Raw genomic sequence first — 16641 nt, forward strand, 5'->3', positions numbered from 1 at the left:
AGGTCACTGATGGGAGGGTTAATTTACTGAGGAAAGCACAGTTTTGTGAGTCACAGCAGAATTTTTAAATCCAGCAGAATTGGTTTCTTGAAGACAGAGGGGAGAGCTGTACCTGCAGCTGCGTGTAGAATGTGTGGCCAGCCCTGCCTTGTGACTCCTCAGTTGTCCCTCAGCTCTCACCTCAGGGTCCTTTCTGCAGAGGGGAACCTGAAGAGCTGAGGCCCAGCGCTTGGCCCCAGGCCCCAGAGTTCCAGGGTGCAGGGGGCCCGGTGCGTGGCCAGCGGTGCTCATCCCCACACATCAGGCTATTTAATGTGGGCAGAGGTGTAAGTGGGAGCAGCCTGCATGGTGGTTGTGCCCCTCACACACACACACACACACACACACACACACACACACACACACACACACACAGCCTCTCTGGAGCTTCCTCCCAAGCAGGCTCTCTGGCCTTGGGATGTCAGCGGGACAGGACAGGTCTCCGCCCAGCAGTCCAGGAACCTCCATGGAAACAACCCCTCTGCAAAGGGGAAGGATAGGTACTTTCTCCTCTGAACCACCCACAGGGGTGCAGGCCATTGGCTTGTGACAGCAGGTGGCCGAGAGAATGGCTGTCCTGGAAATCCAGGGCAGAGGCTCAGTCCCCGGCCTGCTCTGCGCCTCAGTTTCCTGACTTGCTATTAAAAGTGGAGATTACACCTAATAACCATCAAGCGCCTTTGCAGCTCTAGGACTCTTTGAACTCCATGTGTCTTCCTTTCCAACTTATGGAAATTATTTTCCCCACTTTTCCTGAGAAGGGAAGTACAAGACCCCAGGCTGTCTCAGACAGCTGCCAAAGCGGCTGTTTTTTATTGGAAAGTCGGCTTCCTTCTCAGGTTGCTTAACACAGCAGAAGCTTCTGGAGAACAGAGAAGCCCAATGTTTCCCTCTAGCTTTTTGACGTCATTTGCCTGTGGGTGGGTTCCCATCCGCCCCTGCCTCTCCAACCACACCAAATTTTATTTCACAGATTGAAAAAACACACCTCACTGCGGCGGGCCACCTAAAGAAGCAGCCGAGCTCAGGAGCCCCGCAGCCGAGCTGTGGCTGGAGCTTGTGGGTCCAGCTCAGCGTGCGCAGGGTCTTGTCCGCAGCAGTGACTTAGCTGTTGCCCTCGCCTGGCCCCCGACACGGAGAGGGGGGCGCCCACTCTGCACTCTCATGAGGGATCTGAAGAATCCATTGTAACAGGGACACGAAGGCGGTGGCCGGCGGAGAGAGGGCAGGAGGGAGGGACTCGCAGCTGCGGCCTGTTCACCGTGCGCCAGGGGCTGGTGGGCGCCGCGCTCCCATTTGTTACTTAACTCAGCTGGAGAGTCATCATACACAAAACTGTCAAACGGTTGGTTTTAAGCCACTAAGAACTGAAGCTTATCGGGAAGACAGTAGACAAGCAGAGGGAGGAAAGTGGGGAACAGACCTGCCAGAGCCCCAGGAAGCTGAATGTCGTTGGTGCACCTCACACCATCCACACAAAGTTTAAAAACCTCACTCTGTCCATATCCAGCACACAGACATGAGGCACTGGAAATACATCTGGTGCTTTCGAATGTCAGAGAGTTTGCAGAGTCTGGCCGCTGATAAATAAGAGAGCTGTTATTCTTATTCCAGTATTCTAATATTTTCCTTTCTAAGTTAAAAATAATCTTGCCAACCCTCCTAGTACGTGTTTAGGTGATTAGTCTTAAAATGGGTAATAGGCGGTAAGTTCAGGAGAACTGAACTTGGTTGCCAAAATAAGCAATGCTGCCCATGACATTATGGAATAAAAACACACTGGGCTTGGTTTCGCCTGCTTTGAGGCCTCCATCACCTAGTAACGTGAGCAGTTTTCACAGTGAGGGGCCAGTGTGCAAACACACACACGGAGCTGTGACTCAGTCTGTTCTCAGAAGAACTGAGGTAATGGCTATTAATATTTTATTTCATACATTATAGTGTTTGCAGAAGCAAACACTGTAGTTAAGGTTACCTACATTGACGCTAACCAGTGTTTCTTTGTGCCAGGCTTGCTTTCCACAGATGTGTTCAACCCAAAGGTGAATTTTCAGAGCCTCAAAAAGAAAAAAGAAAGAAAAGAGTGAAAGAACAAGAGAGAAAATGTGAAACAATTAGGTAAACCACTGTAGCGCCACAGCTGGGACACTTAGGAAACAGTATGAAATGCTTTCTTTTTCTTGTTTGTTGCCACTTTCCTCCCACATGAAACCAGCAAACAGCAACAGCAAACCGATGTGGCTGACTCTTTCCTTAAGGGGAGCCCTTGGTCAGCAGAAGAAAAGGCCCAGTCTGACCAGAGTAAACATCTGCAGAGTCAGCCTCTGGTTTAGGCTGTAACATTGGTCTCCTGGAGCATTTTGTGACTGTGGCTGCAGAGGGTGGCATGCAGAGAGTGCCCTCAGTCACCACTCTACCTTAGTCGCCAGCTTCAGGCTGGCACCGCTGGGCCAGGTTTTTGTAGACCGGTTTTGAATAATGTGTCCTGCGGAGTTGGGTCATGCACACAGGCAGCTCCCACCCTATGGCGCTGGGCCCTGGGTTTCTGGGCCTTTGTTTCCTCACGTGGAGAATGGGGAAGGGTGGGTCTCTGAGATCCCTTTTGACTGAGTGTCCAGGGTTTCCAGAGCCCTCTTACAGCTCCCTGTGGCATGAGCTCACAGACCTGCTGCGAGCCGGCATCTGGCCTTGGACCCAGCGGGTCCCTGCCTGATTGGCTATTGTCCCCCGTCGTGGACTACCTTTCTTCTCCCTGACAGTGCCCCTGCACTCTCAGCTTTCCTCCTCACCTCCAGTCCTGTTCCTTTCCGCAGCGCCTTTCCTGGTAGCTGGCTAAACAAATATGGTACACGTGTTCCCCTGTGGGGAGCAGCTCCAAAACAGCATGCCATCTCCCACTGGAGCCTGGGTCCACGCAGTGTCTGAGCCCACTGGGGGTGACTCCGCTGGGGAAGGAAGGGTCAGGCATCTGCACAGGCTGGTGGGCATTCCGGCCTCTCTGCGGCGATGCTCCAGCCTGTGGCCTCTGGCTTGTAGGTGTAGACACTGGGCTTGGGTGGCACATCAGCAACAGATCCACTCAGCCTCCCTCAGTGTCCTGTTCTGGCCACTCCTGCTCTGCTGTGGACTTGAGAATCCACTTCTAAGACACATGGCTTCACATGGCAGACAAAGCACGGAGGCTTCTGACCCGGTCCAGCCTTCTCAGAGGACAGTGCAGTGGCATTTGCCCAGGACCTGTCCTCTGCTCTTCTCTACAGTGGGCTGCAGCATTTCTACTGCTCTGTTGCTCGAGAAGTATGGAAGTTTCCCTAGATCTGTGGTAGCTCCTGACATTTTTGCAGAGAAGGGTGTTGGGGGCGGGGGAGGGACAGCCTAGCAGATGAGCCATATGAAATTGCCCATTTTTGGAGGTTGAAAATAGTCAAATATCAGCAATTTCATGTGGTTCATCGTAACAGTTGAAAAATTGGAGGAGAGCTGGGCCTTATTCTGATGTTATGTTTGCCTAATAAGCATGCTGGTTTTGCCTAGAGTATTTTGTTACAGAACATCAACAGTCTACATCAAAGGATGTTATCGTAATGCTATTATCACTACTATTATTATTATTACTACTGCTACTTATGCCATTAATCTGACTGCTACTACTTGTGGTCACTTTAGAAAAAAATTAATTGATAGAAGGCTGAGCCATTCCCCGGGAACCGTCGCGGCCCTGGCGCCGGTGGCCGGTCTTCCGCCTGTGGAACTGGTTGTCTGAAACGAACTCTTCCCTGCTCTCCTTCTTGCCCAGTTTCGGCCAGTGTAGTTAGTTTCAGAGATAAGGGATGTTGGGTGATCAGTGGCCTTAGACGAGGTAGCTGCCTCAGTTTCACTTTCTGAATGTCTTGGCAATGAAAAGGCCATTTGCTAATAAAAAGGGTGGGATTCATTGCCGAGTGGCATTCACATCCCTGCTGTCACTGCCTCACCCGGATCTCTCAGCACAGCTGCTGGCTCGGCGTCGTGGCTGAGTGATGTCATTTCAATCATAACGTAATTTTCCAGCTGCCAGGATGGAAAAGGGGTTTATTATTATGGCATGTTTTCCACTGTGTCTGAAAGAAAATGAAGCAGACATGTATATATGACAGTATCAGTTCTGTTTTTACAGGTGTGTCTGAAGGATACAAGGTACCTTTCAGTTGCAAAAGAAATGCAACTACATGGCAAAGGCAAATGAAAACAAAAATTTTCCTCAAGAGATTTAAAAAATATGTGTATAATTAGTGTTGGGAACTGGCCTCGACTACATTCAACTTGAGAGACCGTGGGGCAGGCTGCCCAGCCTCTGGCCTCATTTCTGTCCCTATGGATGGGGCTCTGGTTTAATCTTTGCCTTGATTTCTCCAAGCAGAGATGGAGACCTCTCAAAATATTTGTGTTTGTTTTCAACTATTCTGTGAAGTAAAGCACATGCAGAAAAGTGCATGCATGCCTTAGGTGTACAGCTCATCAGAAGCCCATAAACTGCACATCTCTACCCAGCACCCTAACCAAGGAAGAGAGCATGACCAACACCCAGGAGAGCCATGCGCCCCTTCCAGGCACCTCCCACCTGACACACACAAAGACCTGGCTTCTAGCAGCATAGATTTTCACCCAGTGAGACCCGTGTCAGACTTCTGACCCAGAGAACTGTGAAATGATAAATTTGTGTTGTTTTAAGCTACTAAGTGTGTGGTAATTTGTTACAGCTGCAAAGGAGAATGCTGCAGTGTTGCAGCTGCTGGGTGAGGGAGCCAGGAGTCCAAAGCCCGAGTCCCTAAAATCCACTGGAATATATAGTCCTGCCTGTAGCTTTGCTAGCGTTTTGGTCTTCCGTGCAGTTTAAGAAGGTAAAAGAAAAGTCTAAATGCCAGCCAGCATCAATTGAAGTTGGGAAATAGATAGACTGTGTCTTTGACATCTCCATACTTGCCCACCCCTCAGTCCCTGTGCTCAGAGGCCTCCTGTCTAGACAAATATCATGTGATGCATTGCTAACACTTCAGTGTGAATCGTTTTAGTGTATAATCCCTCCCAAAAGTATTTGCACTCTAAACGATGATCCAGGAATGACTTTGATATTTCTGAGGACAGGGACTATGCTGGAGTGCTGTATCCAGCCCCGTGGGTTGGTGAGCCCGACACCCATAAGCAAACCCCTTCTGCCTTCTTCCCCGGGAGAATCAGAAGGAGCGAGGGCCCCTCTTTGCCATGCTAAGGGAGTCATAGCTGGGGATAACCAAGTGGAAATCTGCTATGGGCTTTCTAGGAAAAGTTTTGCTTTCCTGATAAAAGGGGTAGTAGTTGTTGACACAGCACCACCACTCCTCCTCTTATTTTCTATGTTGAACATAAAGGTGATGGCTGGAACTGTGGTGGCCAACTTGTGACCATGAGGTGGCATGCATGGTCAAGAGCGAACATGCTAAGAATGGCCCAGTGGGAAGATAGAAAGACCTAGAGCACTGACTGCATTGCTGAGTCACTGAACCAACCCCAGCAACCACCTTCCTCCGGGGGTCTTGTTAAAAGAAAGAAACCCCCTCCTCGTGTGTGCCAGCGTTAGCTGTCTTTTCTGTTACTTGCAGCTGAATGCATGCCAGATGCATCCAGGTGCCTTTCAAATCACAAGATGGCAGCCACCCAGGAATGGGGACATGGCGCTAGGAATTATTTAGAAGGAGAGGAATTCCTGTGGTCCTCCCCCACACTTGCACGGGGTGAACACATCCAAGAATGACAGACAGACAGATCAAGGGGAGCATCCAGAGAAATGGGATTTCACTATAGACAGCCAATAAACCTGATGCATTCCATTTGGAGAGAAGAAATTCAGGGCTCATAATTTTAAATGAAAGGTTGTTAAAACCAGGAGACTTTGGAGAGCAAAACTTTTTATTTGTTTATTTTTGTTTCTGGTGAGGTTTATTACCTTTTAAAGGGAAATGCTGTTAAGTTGAATACCTCTGAGAATGACCATCTGTCCCATATTTTGCGGGACCACCCTGGAAAATATGGGCACTCTTGTCCCTTTATCTCCACAAGCTTGCCGGTCATCGGTCTGTTCATGGATCACAGTCAGAGATTAGGAAATGTGGCTATTCTTTAAAGCTCAGTGTTTTATGAACCCCCAGTGGCTAGGTGATCCCTTATCCTTAATGGCACTTACTCATGCAGATGAGAACTTGCAAAAATTCAGAGACTTTTATTTTGTGAGCCACCACTAAGAAGATCTCTGACAGGATAAAGAAGACTGGAGCAGGCTAATCCTTTTAACAAAGGTGGTGATGTATATTGTGGCAGCTGAAGGCTTCTTTACAGCCCGGGGAGAACAGTTGGAGAATTCATTCATTTAATTCATGAATTTTCCTTCTGTTTACACTTTAAACAGACTTGCCAGTTGTTTGCTTAGCTAACAAGCTCTGCCTTCATTATAAGCCATTAGTGGCAAGTAATAATTGAAACTGTGTTTAGATTTCAAAAATACAATAAACCTAATTAATTCCACTCTTAGTGATATGGAACTTGTGGCGACTGACTTGAACTAGGCTGAAATCAGTGTCTTTGCCCTTTCCAGGTAAAAATAGTTTGCTTAACCATTTTACAGCCATAAACAAGACTGATAGTAGAATTTCTCATAAGGAAAACTAAACAAGAGATTAAGTCCAAATGCCTATGAGGAGTCAGGCAGCAAAAATAAATGAGCACATGGGCAGAGCATCCTCTGGAAAACACTTGGTTTTCTCTGCCTACTTGTGGTGGTGGAGGGGAGATTTCACTTTCCTCTTCATCTTGCTGTAGGAAAGGGGGATGGGGGGAAGCACAAAGGTGGTTATAAATGCAAGTGGACTCAGCCGGTGGTGGGAGGCAGGAGGGAGTGGTGGAGAGCTGGGAGCTGAGCCCCATCTCAAAGGGCCAGCAGCTATTCAGCTGCAGTTGCTACACGGGATTGTGGGCTAGTATGGCCAGATCTTTCAGATTTTCAATATAATTTGAAAATCTGGGTTTCTAGGTGAACTCTTCCCACTTGTAACTTTGGTAATGGAATTTTTTTTTTAACTTAATGCTATGCAGCCGCACAGTATAGATCAGTGGCTCTCTGGACCAGCAACACCAGCCTCACCTGGGAACTTCACAGCAGTGCGGATTCTCAGGTGCCACTCAGGCTTAGGAGTCAGACTCCTGAGGTAGGGCCCGACGGTCTGTTTTAAGGAGCCCCACCCCCAGGTAGGATTGCCAGGTTTAGCAAATACAGTGATGGGCAAAAGGTAGGTTTACAGTTGTTTGTATGGAAAAAGACCAGGTTATGATTATTGCAGTAGCTTCATTAACTATGTGTTTTGAGTACTCACAGCTGTACTCACAGTGTATTGCATGGGACATACACTGAAAAGTATTTGTTGTTTGAGATTCAGATTTAGTCGGTGTGTAAAGATTCCCTGAGTGCCAGACTTGCCGTGGATGCTTGCTCTCAGTTGTGAAAGCAACCGATGCCCCCTCACCAGTTAAATTTCTGAGTACTCTTTGGGAAATCCCCACAATTTTTTTCTCTAGACAGGGAACATTGAAAGACAGTTTGAAGATCCAGAGAGTACATGCACTGTGTTTCAAAGGAGACTCATAACCACCTCTTCTCACTGAGGGTGGTGCAAACTGCCCAGACATGTCCCTTCATGAAGCAGCTTTCCTAGCTCTTACGTAGCACAGACGACAACCAGCAAAAACCAGCTGGGCGAGCTGTTGTGGTTCCCCGTGTGCCACTTCATTGCTGTTCTGGGAGTGAGGCAATGCATTATTTTATTAAATAAAGATCTTCCCTGGATCACAGTGGAGGCTAATTTTATTAGCCTTTTTATGGGCGCAAACATCATCATCCTGGTTGGGAAAGATGGCAGTGGGGGTGAGGGAAGGGAGAGAATCACGGTTGGTCATCCGTGTGCTGCAGAGGGGGCTGCCAGCATGTTTTAATTGGTAAACCCTCACCAGGAGAGTGCTCCAGATCCTGCAGAAAATGCGCAGCTCTCAGTTCATACGTGATTCAGAGATGATTCAGGAGACCTGTTCAACTACAATAAATGATGTTCATAGAGTTTGCGTATGGGTGTGTCCCTGGTGTCCAAAACCCCAGAGTGTTCAGTAACTTAAGAAAAAACAAAAAACACACACATGTTATTTCTTGTTCTGTTCTATGAGATTCCAGAGACTGCTTAGGCTGAACAGGCACCTTAAGATTCAAAGGGAGAGGAGTCCCTATCAAGTTGAAAATCCAGTCAGATACTGTTTTTTCCTTTGATTCTTTGGCTTTAAAACCTGAGACATTCACTTGCAACTTTTATTTAGCTTTACAGATGAGCATACCCAGTAGCCACCAACCCACCTTCCTCAGGCAGGGTAGCCAGCTAGGTGCAGCCGATGCCTAATAATTTAGTGCTAGCACTGCCTCCACTTAGCATGCAGGGCTGAGGGCTGTGGATGAATTCACTGGTAGCGCAGAGGTGAAGTGGCCACTGCTCTACCAAAGGTGGCCTCTGTTTTCCAGGCCCTAACCCTACCCGCCTTCTCACCAGGAGGAGGCCGAAACTTTGCTGATCAGAAGGTCTGGTAATCTCGAGCCCGCTTCTGGCTATGGTATGGATTTAAGGAGCAGAGGAACCAGGGCGTGGCTGGTGGCTCTGAAGATGAAGCGCCTGGGGTGCAATGACCATGCACCACTTGGCTTCAGCTGGCATAGAGGGCTGGGAGCCCCCAAACCACAGGTCTAAACCCAGTGACCCTGGCAGAGTGGGTCAGGACTGCGTGAGTTAAATACTGGCTCTGTCACTTGCTAGCTGTGTGATCTTGAGCTAGTTACTAACCTCTCTGTGCCTCACTGTCATCTGTAAAGTGGAGATAATAAAATCTATCTCTTGAGGTCATGGGTACTTTAAATGAGTTGACATATGTAAAATACAGTGCCTAGCACAGAATCTTCAGGCAGTTTGAGTCTTAGAAGGAGGGTATGATTTTGGTAGGAGTCTCTGGGATATAGCCCGGGGCTTCCTCGGTCACCCTGCTATAGTCACATTGGCATTCTAAACCAAAATTCATCTGGATAAATGAGTAGATATTTTGCTGCCTATTTGCTATTCAGGCTTTTAAAATAAAAACTTACATTGACTAATGTTTTCTTTTTCTCTCAAACCTAAATTCCCGTGTTGATCAAAGGTAGTAAGTTTTTGTGTGTTTTTTAAATATGTCTTTATTGATTTCAGAGAGAGGAAGGGAGAGGGGGAGAGAGAGAGAGAAACGTCAATGATAAGAGAGTCATTGATCGGCTGCTGCCTCCTGCACGCCCCCCACCGGGGATCGAGCCCGCAACCTGGGCATGTGCCCTGATCTGGAATCAAACTTGGATCTCCTGGATCCTAGGTTGATGCTCAACTGCTGAGCCACGCTGGCTGGGCCAGAGGTAGCGAGTTTTCTTTATATTTTTAGAACTGGTTTCCGCAAAATAACATTTTCTCATCTCCTACGGCTGCAGTTTAAAGACCAACTATGTGGCCACAGCAAATGCCAGATGGGGGCAAAGGAAGGTGACTAGTACCTAGGGAGCAGTTTGAGCTCCAGAAGGGCACAGGGACCCTGCTGGGTCACCCAGCCACACCTTTGCCTTTGGGACAACAGATGAGTGCGCTGCATTTGACTGCATCTGGGAGAGAGGGCGGGAGGGATCTCACTGCGCAGATCCAGGGCGGGAGCTGAGCGGTCGGTTTAGGTGCTGGCTTATATCTTCACAGCTCACGAAGGAAAGAGAGAACCTGCTCTGAGCCTGAGGGAGGGGTAAGGGCATTTGGCCTCCCTTTTAGGTTGCCCCAGACTCCTGCGAGTTGTGCAAATTAAATTAGCGGTAATTAGTCATGCGAGCAAAAGTTGCTCTCATGTGGTTATGAGACCCTTAGAATTATCCAGTTTCACTTTGGAGGGAAAGGAGCCTCAGTTTCCCTCTTTTGTGGCTCCTCTTTCCTTTCTGTGATGGGAAGTTGGGCTCCACGGGTCCTTGAAATTGATAAAAACTCTGAATGCACAAAAGTTCAAAAGTTGATGAATATAAAAGTCTCTTTCCTGGACGCATCTCCCGGGGATCTGTATAAAAAGTGAATCGCTTCCCCTGAGGGGAACTGGCATCTGCTCCAGTGTAACGGGTGGGGCAGCCCAGGGCTCTTCTTGTCCTGAACCAAAGGCCATTTCCTGTGCTCTGGTCCCACCCGCAGCCTGCCCGGACCAGCTGAGGCAGCCGCCTGGAGCCCGAGCAGATAAGTGCTGAGCAGCAAGATGGCCCACGCTGGTCACGTCTCCCTAGACAAAGCAGAAATAAATCACAGCCGGCCCCTGCTTAAGATCTGATGAAATTCTTCATTTCCGCTCCAAACTGCATCCCTCCCACGGGTTGGAGCGACTCCCGCGAGCCACGAAGGCGCTCCTTCCTCTCTGGTAGAAGCATCTTTTCAGTTAATGGTCCCAGCCTTCTATTCTGGGTGGGGAGGCAGCTTTTAGGAACTGTCTTAAGAAACTGTTTTCAGACCAGAAATGATATTTTTAATCTCAGAGGGCCAGGGCGACAGACAAGCAATACCACGTGGCCGTTGTGGGGAGGCAGCCCCGCTGGTGGTCTCCCGGGAAAGAATGAGAGCACGTGTCCTGCTGTCGCCGGCCCCGCTCTGCCCCATGTGCTCCTCCTCCACTTGCAGCCAAAGAGAACACAAGCAAGAGGCCTGGTGCTTTCTGAGTGCTGAAAATATTATTTTCCTGCCCGTCTCTTATTTGGGAAAAATGATAAACTCTGTGATTTAAAAAGCACCACCATTTTTAGGATGAAGATGTCATCCTAGTGATTTTCTTCCATCCTCTGTCAGGATGATGAATTGACAGTTTGGCATTTTTAGAGGCATTTGACACAGGCCCTTTCAGGGGGGAAAAAGAAAAAAGGAAACCTGTTTTCAAATGGGCCCTGTCAGCGTGGAGACTGATGAACTGCTGGCTGATTAGGGCCATGAATAGATTCTGAGAACCGGGATGTGTGGGGAGCCAGGGGTGAAACTTATAAATCAAGGTTAAGGTAGGCGTGGAAAATTTAAACCATCCATTGTGTTTTGAAGGTGGGCATGCAGTAGATCCTCTCTGGGTAAAGGAATACTTAATACCACTCCGTGAAGTGAATTTACGAACATTATACTTTTCTTCACTCACTGTTGAAAAAGGCAGTTTAAAAATTCTACTTAACTTGAGAAATTCTGATATTTAGGGTCAAAAGGAAAGAAGGAAATTATCCTTGAAAGAATATTCTATTGTGCTTTTATGTCAGAATTTTGTTAACCCTTGAGACAGGTTATTAAAATCTCATCTATGTTTTAATTTAGTTTTAAGAAAAGCCACTTCCTTCGTGAGGAACTATAACCCTGGGGCACCCGGCAGGAAAGCCCGCCCCGCGAGCCCCCCTGCAGGAGCGCTTGGGGCCTGGCGTGAGCCGGAGCCTGCCTCTCAGGGCGAGGCCCATGCTCTCCCACCGCTAGCAGGAGGGGCAGCCATGTGCACTGAAGGGCCTTCCTTCCCGTGGGGGGGTTGTCAGCGTCGGTCTTTCCCAGAGGACAGCAGGAAATACATTTTTCCCCGGCCAGGAAGAAGGGACTAAGGATGGGAAGTGGGAATTTAGATGGGATTCCAGCAATGCCGGGGCCTGTCCTGAATCCACCAAGCCACACCACAGCCAGGGTTGTGTCTCCCAAGTTACTGGCAGGTGGGGAAGGAGGTCTGGTGGAGACAGACTGCTGGAGGGGAGACACTAAAGGGCAGGGAACACAGTCCCACCCCCACCGCCACCGCAAACACACACAGCTGCTTTTGTGCATTCCTTTGGCCTTCGCAGACTTTGATATTTGCATAAATGGGCCTTGGATAGGCTTCCCCACTGGGACAAAACAGTGATCGGGTCACAGGACAGGGCAGGCTTTTTCTTCAGGAACAGTCATCAGCTTGTGTAACCTTCCCGGGTGGAGCAGCCGGTCAGCCCTAGAGCCTCTGTAACCGGTGCACCGTCTGGGTCTCTGGGTCTCTGGCCGGCAGACCCCTCTGGTGCAGGCTTGTCTTTGAGCCTGTGTGTAAGGCCTCATGTTACTTGTGTTTTGTTTTAGCCCAAAGGGTGAAGTGCTGCCAACAGTATGTCTGGAATGTTATTTACTTGGTACATTTCTGTGGCTTTTCTTTGCAGCACTGCACATGCCAGAGCCAGGGGTCACTCACTGACAGAGCCAGGTGGCAGTCCGTCTTCTCCACAGGGCACTTCTCAGTCAGAGAACGGTTTAGCTCCTGTGCCTCTCAGTTCCCTCCTTCCCTTCCCCTTTTCCTTCCTCCCTCGCTTCCTTCCTTCTTCCTCCCCCCCCCTTTTTTTTCTGAATTAGTGCTCTGAACTTCTGTGGGTGTCCCCTTGTCCTAAATGCCCCCACCATACTTTTATTATCTGGGGTTTCTGGTGGATTCTGCTGAGAGCCTGGCAGACGCTTTTTCATTTGCGAGTCTGCCCTGTTATTATTTCACATAAAAGCTGTCTGTTTTGGCACCGACTCGGTGATTTCAGTTGGGCTCTCTGAGCTGAATGGGTGATGTTGTGCAAGAGGAACACAGGTGGGGTTTTCTCTACTGGTGGCCGTGGGGGCGGAGGACAGACCTGGAGGCAGTCCTGGCTTGTGCGGAGCCGACGCGATGGCGCACACGTGGCTTTTGAAGGAGGAAACCAGTGTGTACAGTTTCTTAATTTGGGAGGTTTCACAACTGTTTTTGTTCAATTGATGGAGGAGAGATTTGTTAAAGAGCAAATTCTTCATTAGTAAGACTGTAAACAAGCCCTGGGTAATGAGAAATGCCGAAAGTGGGAGCATAGGAGGTAATCCGTTTGCCTGTTCTCTCTTCAGCCTCCCTCCCCCCTCCCTCCCTCCCTCCCATTTCATCTCTGCAGTTCTAATCATGGTATTTTGGGTTTCAAAACAAAGTATGGAAAATGAGATTAGATAAATCTCCACGGCTGGTGCCAGCCCTGGGGCCGTTTGCACACCTGGGTGGGTTAACTCCCTCCTTTCTCTCTGTCTCTCTCTCTCCATAATTTTCTTATGCCATGTGAATATGTAAGCATCTACAGATAGGAGATGGTACCATTGGCAATCTTTGCCTTACAGAGACCCAACTTTTATCTGGGTGTCTTGGAAAAGCCGCCCATTGTGGCACCTGTTAGTTTGCTAACTCTGTAACCAGCCTGTCTGAAATGGAAAATTTTCGGTTCCATTCTTCTCTGCTTTCTCTGTCCTTCTGCATGACTCCCCAATTTGTTTGTAAGCCGCTCGGATTTTTGGCTGAAGGGTCTTCTTTGATCATCTCTTGACAGCAGGGACTTCGCATTCTCACACCTGCTCTTCTTTTACATCCAGATTTCTGAGTAAATGCTTCCATTGCCTTGTAATTTCTTCAGTGTAAAACTGGGGTGCAGGTTACTTATTATAGGTAATAGCGTTTGATGACGGAGACAACTGCTTGGCAAAAACGGCAACTTGAACCGCTGCCAGAAATGTAAACTGCCACTTTATGTGTTTCTAAAAGCATCTGAGCTGAACCCCGGTCATGATCTAGCACGCACACCGTAACAGCAGGCGCAGGCTGCGAAGGCCGCCCGCGGGGCCGCCGCGGGGCGAGCTCTAACAAGACTGTTTTCTCCTCCATTCTCCGCAGCCCACACATCGTCTTCCTCTCGCAGAGCGCCGTGACTGGAGGCAGCCATCTCTGCGGGACCCGCCTCTGCCATGAAATCGCTCACGCCTGGTTTGGCCTTGCCATCGGCGCCCGTGACTGGACGGAGGAGTGGCTGAGCGAAGGGTTTGCCACTCACTTGGAAGATGTATTCTGGGCCAGAGCCCAGCAGGTAGGTTTAAAGTGACCGAACCATTTCACTCCCTGCAGTCAAGTTCAAGTCACAGTCATTTGTTCATTCAACAGATGTGTACCGAGGGCTCACTGTGCACTAGGCAGCTGAGAGGCAGCTGTGTGATGAGAGGGGCGTCCCCGGGCCCTGTGGGGTTCACATGCAGCCATAGGAGAGACGGCCAGCAAACACACACACACATCCGTAACATGGCGGGTGGGGAGTACTGTGAGGAAAGTGAAGCTAGAGTGGGGTCTGTTTTAGAGGCTCCAAGAGAAGGCCTCTGATATGGGGACATTTGAGCAAAGACTTGCAGAAAAGGTTGTGCTGTGGCTACTCAGGCTCCCCTTTGTGGGTGTGGTTGTGGTGACATGGACCGTGTTTTGTTAAATAATGAGATATTAAGTTAAATCAGAAGCCATAATCTCATGTCTGCTGGCCAGTAAAGAATGAAGCAGTTGGTGTTGAAGATTAGGGAATGGGGAGGACTGTGGCGAACGGCAGCTGGTCCTCAGCTCTCACCACTTGTCATGTGGAAGGGAGGGCTCAAGATAGCCTAGACTCCTAGTTTTTTAACCAAAGTTATAAATTTGGATTTTTCTGTGAAATTTACTAATTTAAAAAATATGTAAACGCAACATGCCCAGAGGCCAGACCTGGTCAGCACTTTCCCAGTACAACCTCTGCTTTAGAGAATTGGCCACCAGTTGTAATGAGGATTTGGCAGCTAAACTACTTCCTGCTTATTTTCTAGTTCCGAATATTTGGTCCCTTCCTTCCCTCCCATTTCCACCCCTTACACACTTGACTGCTGAACATTTTCTAAGTTCCCAAGTCTGTGCATACCTGGATGATTTTGTTCAGATTCCTTCTGCGTGTTGAAATCCTGTTTATTTTTCACCAACTAGCTCAGGGAAGCCCAGACTGATCGTTCAACTCCCAGTTCACCACTACTCTTCTAGGAACTTTGAATTCCGCAGTTTTTGGCACTAACTTACCTCTTTCTCCCCCACTTTCTTTGTCTTTCCTCTATCCTCACAACCAGACTACTTTTTCAAAGTAGAGCTGTGTCTTGCTCAGCCGTCTGCCCCTCTGGAGCAAGCAGTGTGCAGGTCTGTGTCCCCTGCCACAGAGAGTTCCGTGGGGCGAGGCCACATGGCAGGTGAGGGGGGGTGGCTGGATTCAGGGTCTGAGCAGGTTTGGGGTCCCAGCTCTGCTGTTCACCAGCCTCCCTGAGCCTCAGCCTCCTCATGTATAGAATGGGTGTGAGAATGCTTACCCTGCAGGCGGAATAGGGTAACGTGTAAATGAGCCTAGCACCGTGCCTGGCACGTGTAGGCATTCCGCAAGGGTTAAATGGGCTTCATGTACATGCGCCTCTGCCCCCATCTCTTCCCCGGGTGCTTCCATCCTGACACAGTCAGATGTGTGCTGTTCTTGGTAATCACGAATGTATTTCAGGCATCTGTCCTTTTTTCTCCTGCACCCCCCGAGAGCACTGGTCTTTTACCCTCCCCCCTGCCTGAGCTTCTGGGTCTCCTGCGTCTCTGCATGGGTCCCACCTCTACCTGCCCTGACTGCGTCCGTCTCCACCGTCGCAGGCACCAAGCTGGCCTGGCTGCCTCTCCCAGGGCACACCTTCCGTGTGTCTGTTCTGTGCTCCATCTGTGGGGGACAGCCCAGCTCTGAAAGAGGTCATAGTCTAGTGGAGGCGATAAGGAAAGCACACCGGGAAGGAAGAAGAAAATAAATTACGAAAGAGAGGTAAACGCCAAACGCTGCCAGTCCGAAGGCGGGAGAGGCCAGGACTAGGAGGACCCAGGAAGTCTCCTTACAGGAGGTGACTTCTGACATGAGCTCAGAGGGAAGTAGCAGCTGAGGCTTCTCTGTCCCTGCTTTTCCCCTGGCCTGGCGTGGGGGTGGCCCAGATCACCCCCCCACCAGGCAGAGAGGCCGTTCTAGAATCAGCACAAAGCTTGGAAATATTTCCAGAGCATGTCCCTCACTCTGACCCCTTCCTTGAAGGGTAAGTGAGACTGAGCTCCTGCTGGTCCCTGACGAGTGCCTGAGGCAGACCTTCCAAGAAGCAGTAGAGGGGTGCTCTTCGGGGCAGGGAAGGGTGGGCCGCCTCCCCAACTCTCCTGGGCAGCAGTTGGATCCCCCAGGGAAGAGGGAGTGAGGCCGCATGGGTCACTGTGCAGCACCGAGCATTGGCGAGCGTGGCAGAATCGGGGAGTGCGAAATCCCTGAGCAAGGAGGTAGAAATTGGCATTCTGCTCCGAGAGGCATTCTGCAGGGAGAGGTGAAGTGAGTTAGTGGCAAGAATGAATCGTATACCTCGTCATCAACCTGGATAAAGTCTAAACTCCTTCACAGGTGTCCTAGCAGCCCAGCTGCCATAACAAAATGCCACAGGCTGGGGGCTTGAGCAGACATTCGTTTTCTCACAGTTCTGGAGGCTGGAAGTCCAGGACCAAGGTGCTGACAGGCTTGATTTCTCTCTGCCCTGGCTTGGTGACAGCCCCGTCTCACTGTGCCCTCCCTCTGTGCGCACGTGGAAAGAGAAAGCTGGCGTCACTTCCTCTTATGAGGACTCACTCCTATTGAATTAGGGCCCCACCTCTATGACC

At 49.5% G+C, this 16641-nt stretch overlaps 1 protein-coding gene across 3 annotated transcripts in view; it reads left to right on the forward strand.

Annotated features, from left to right (window-relative positions):
- Nucleotides 1-16641, forward strand: part of AOPEP (aminopeptidase O (putative)) — a 331307-nt gene that overhangs the window by 159517 nt on the left and 155149 nt on the right. For all 3 annotated transcript variants that reach the window (XM_081151075.1, XM_081151073.1, XM_081151074.1), the window contains one exon: nucleotides 13822-14011. In XM_081151075.1, the coding sequence (XP_081007201.1) occupies nucleotides 13822-14011 (190 nt within the window). The remainder of the gene's footprint in view (nucleotides 1-13821; nucleotides 14012-16641) is intronic.

Source organism: Miniopterus schreibersii (assembly GCF_964146895.1).
Source record: "Miniopterus schreibersii genome assembly, chromosome: 11".
Taxonomy (NCBI): domain Eukaryota; kingdom Metazoa; phylum Chordata; class Mammalia; order Chiroptera; family Miniopteridae; genus Miniopterus; species Miniopterus schreibersii.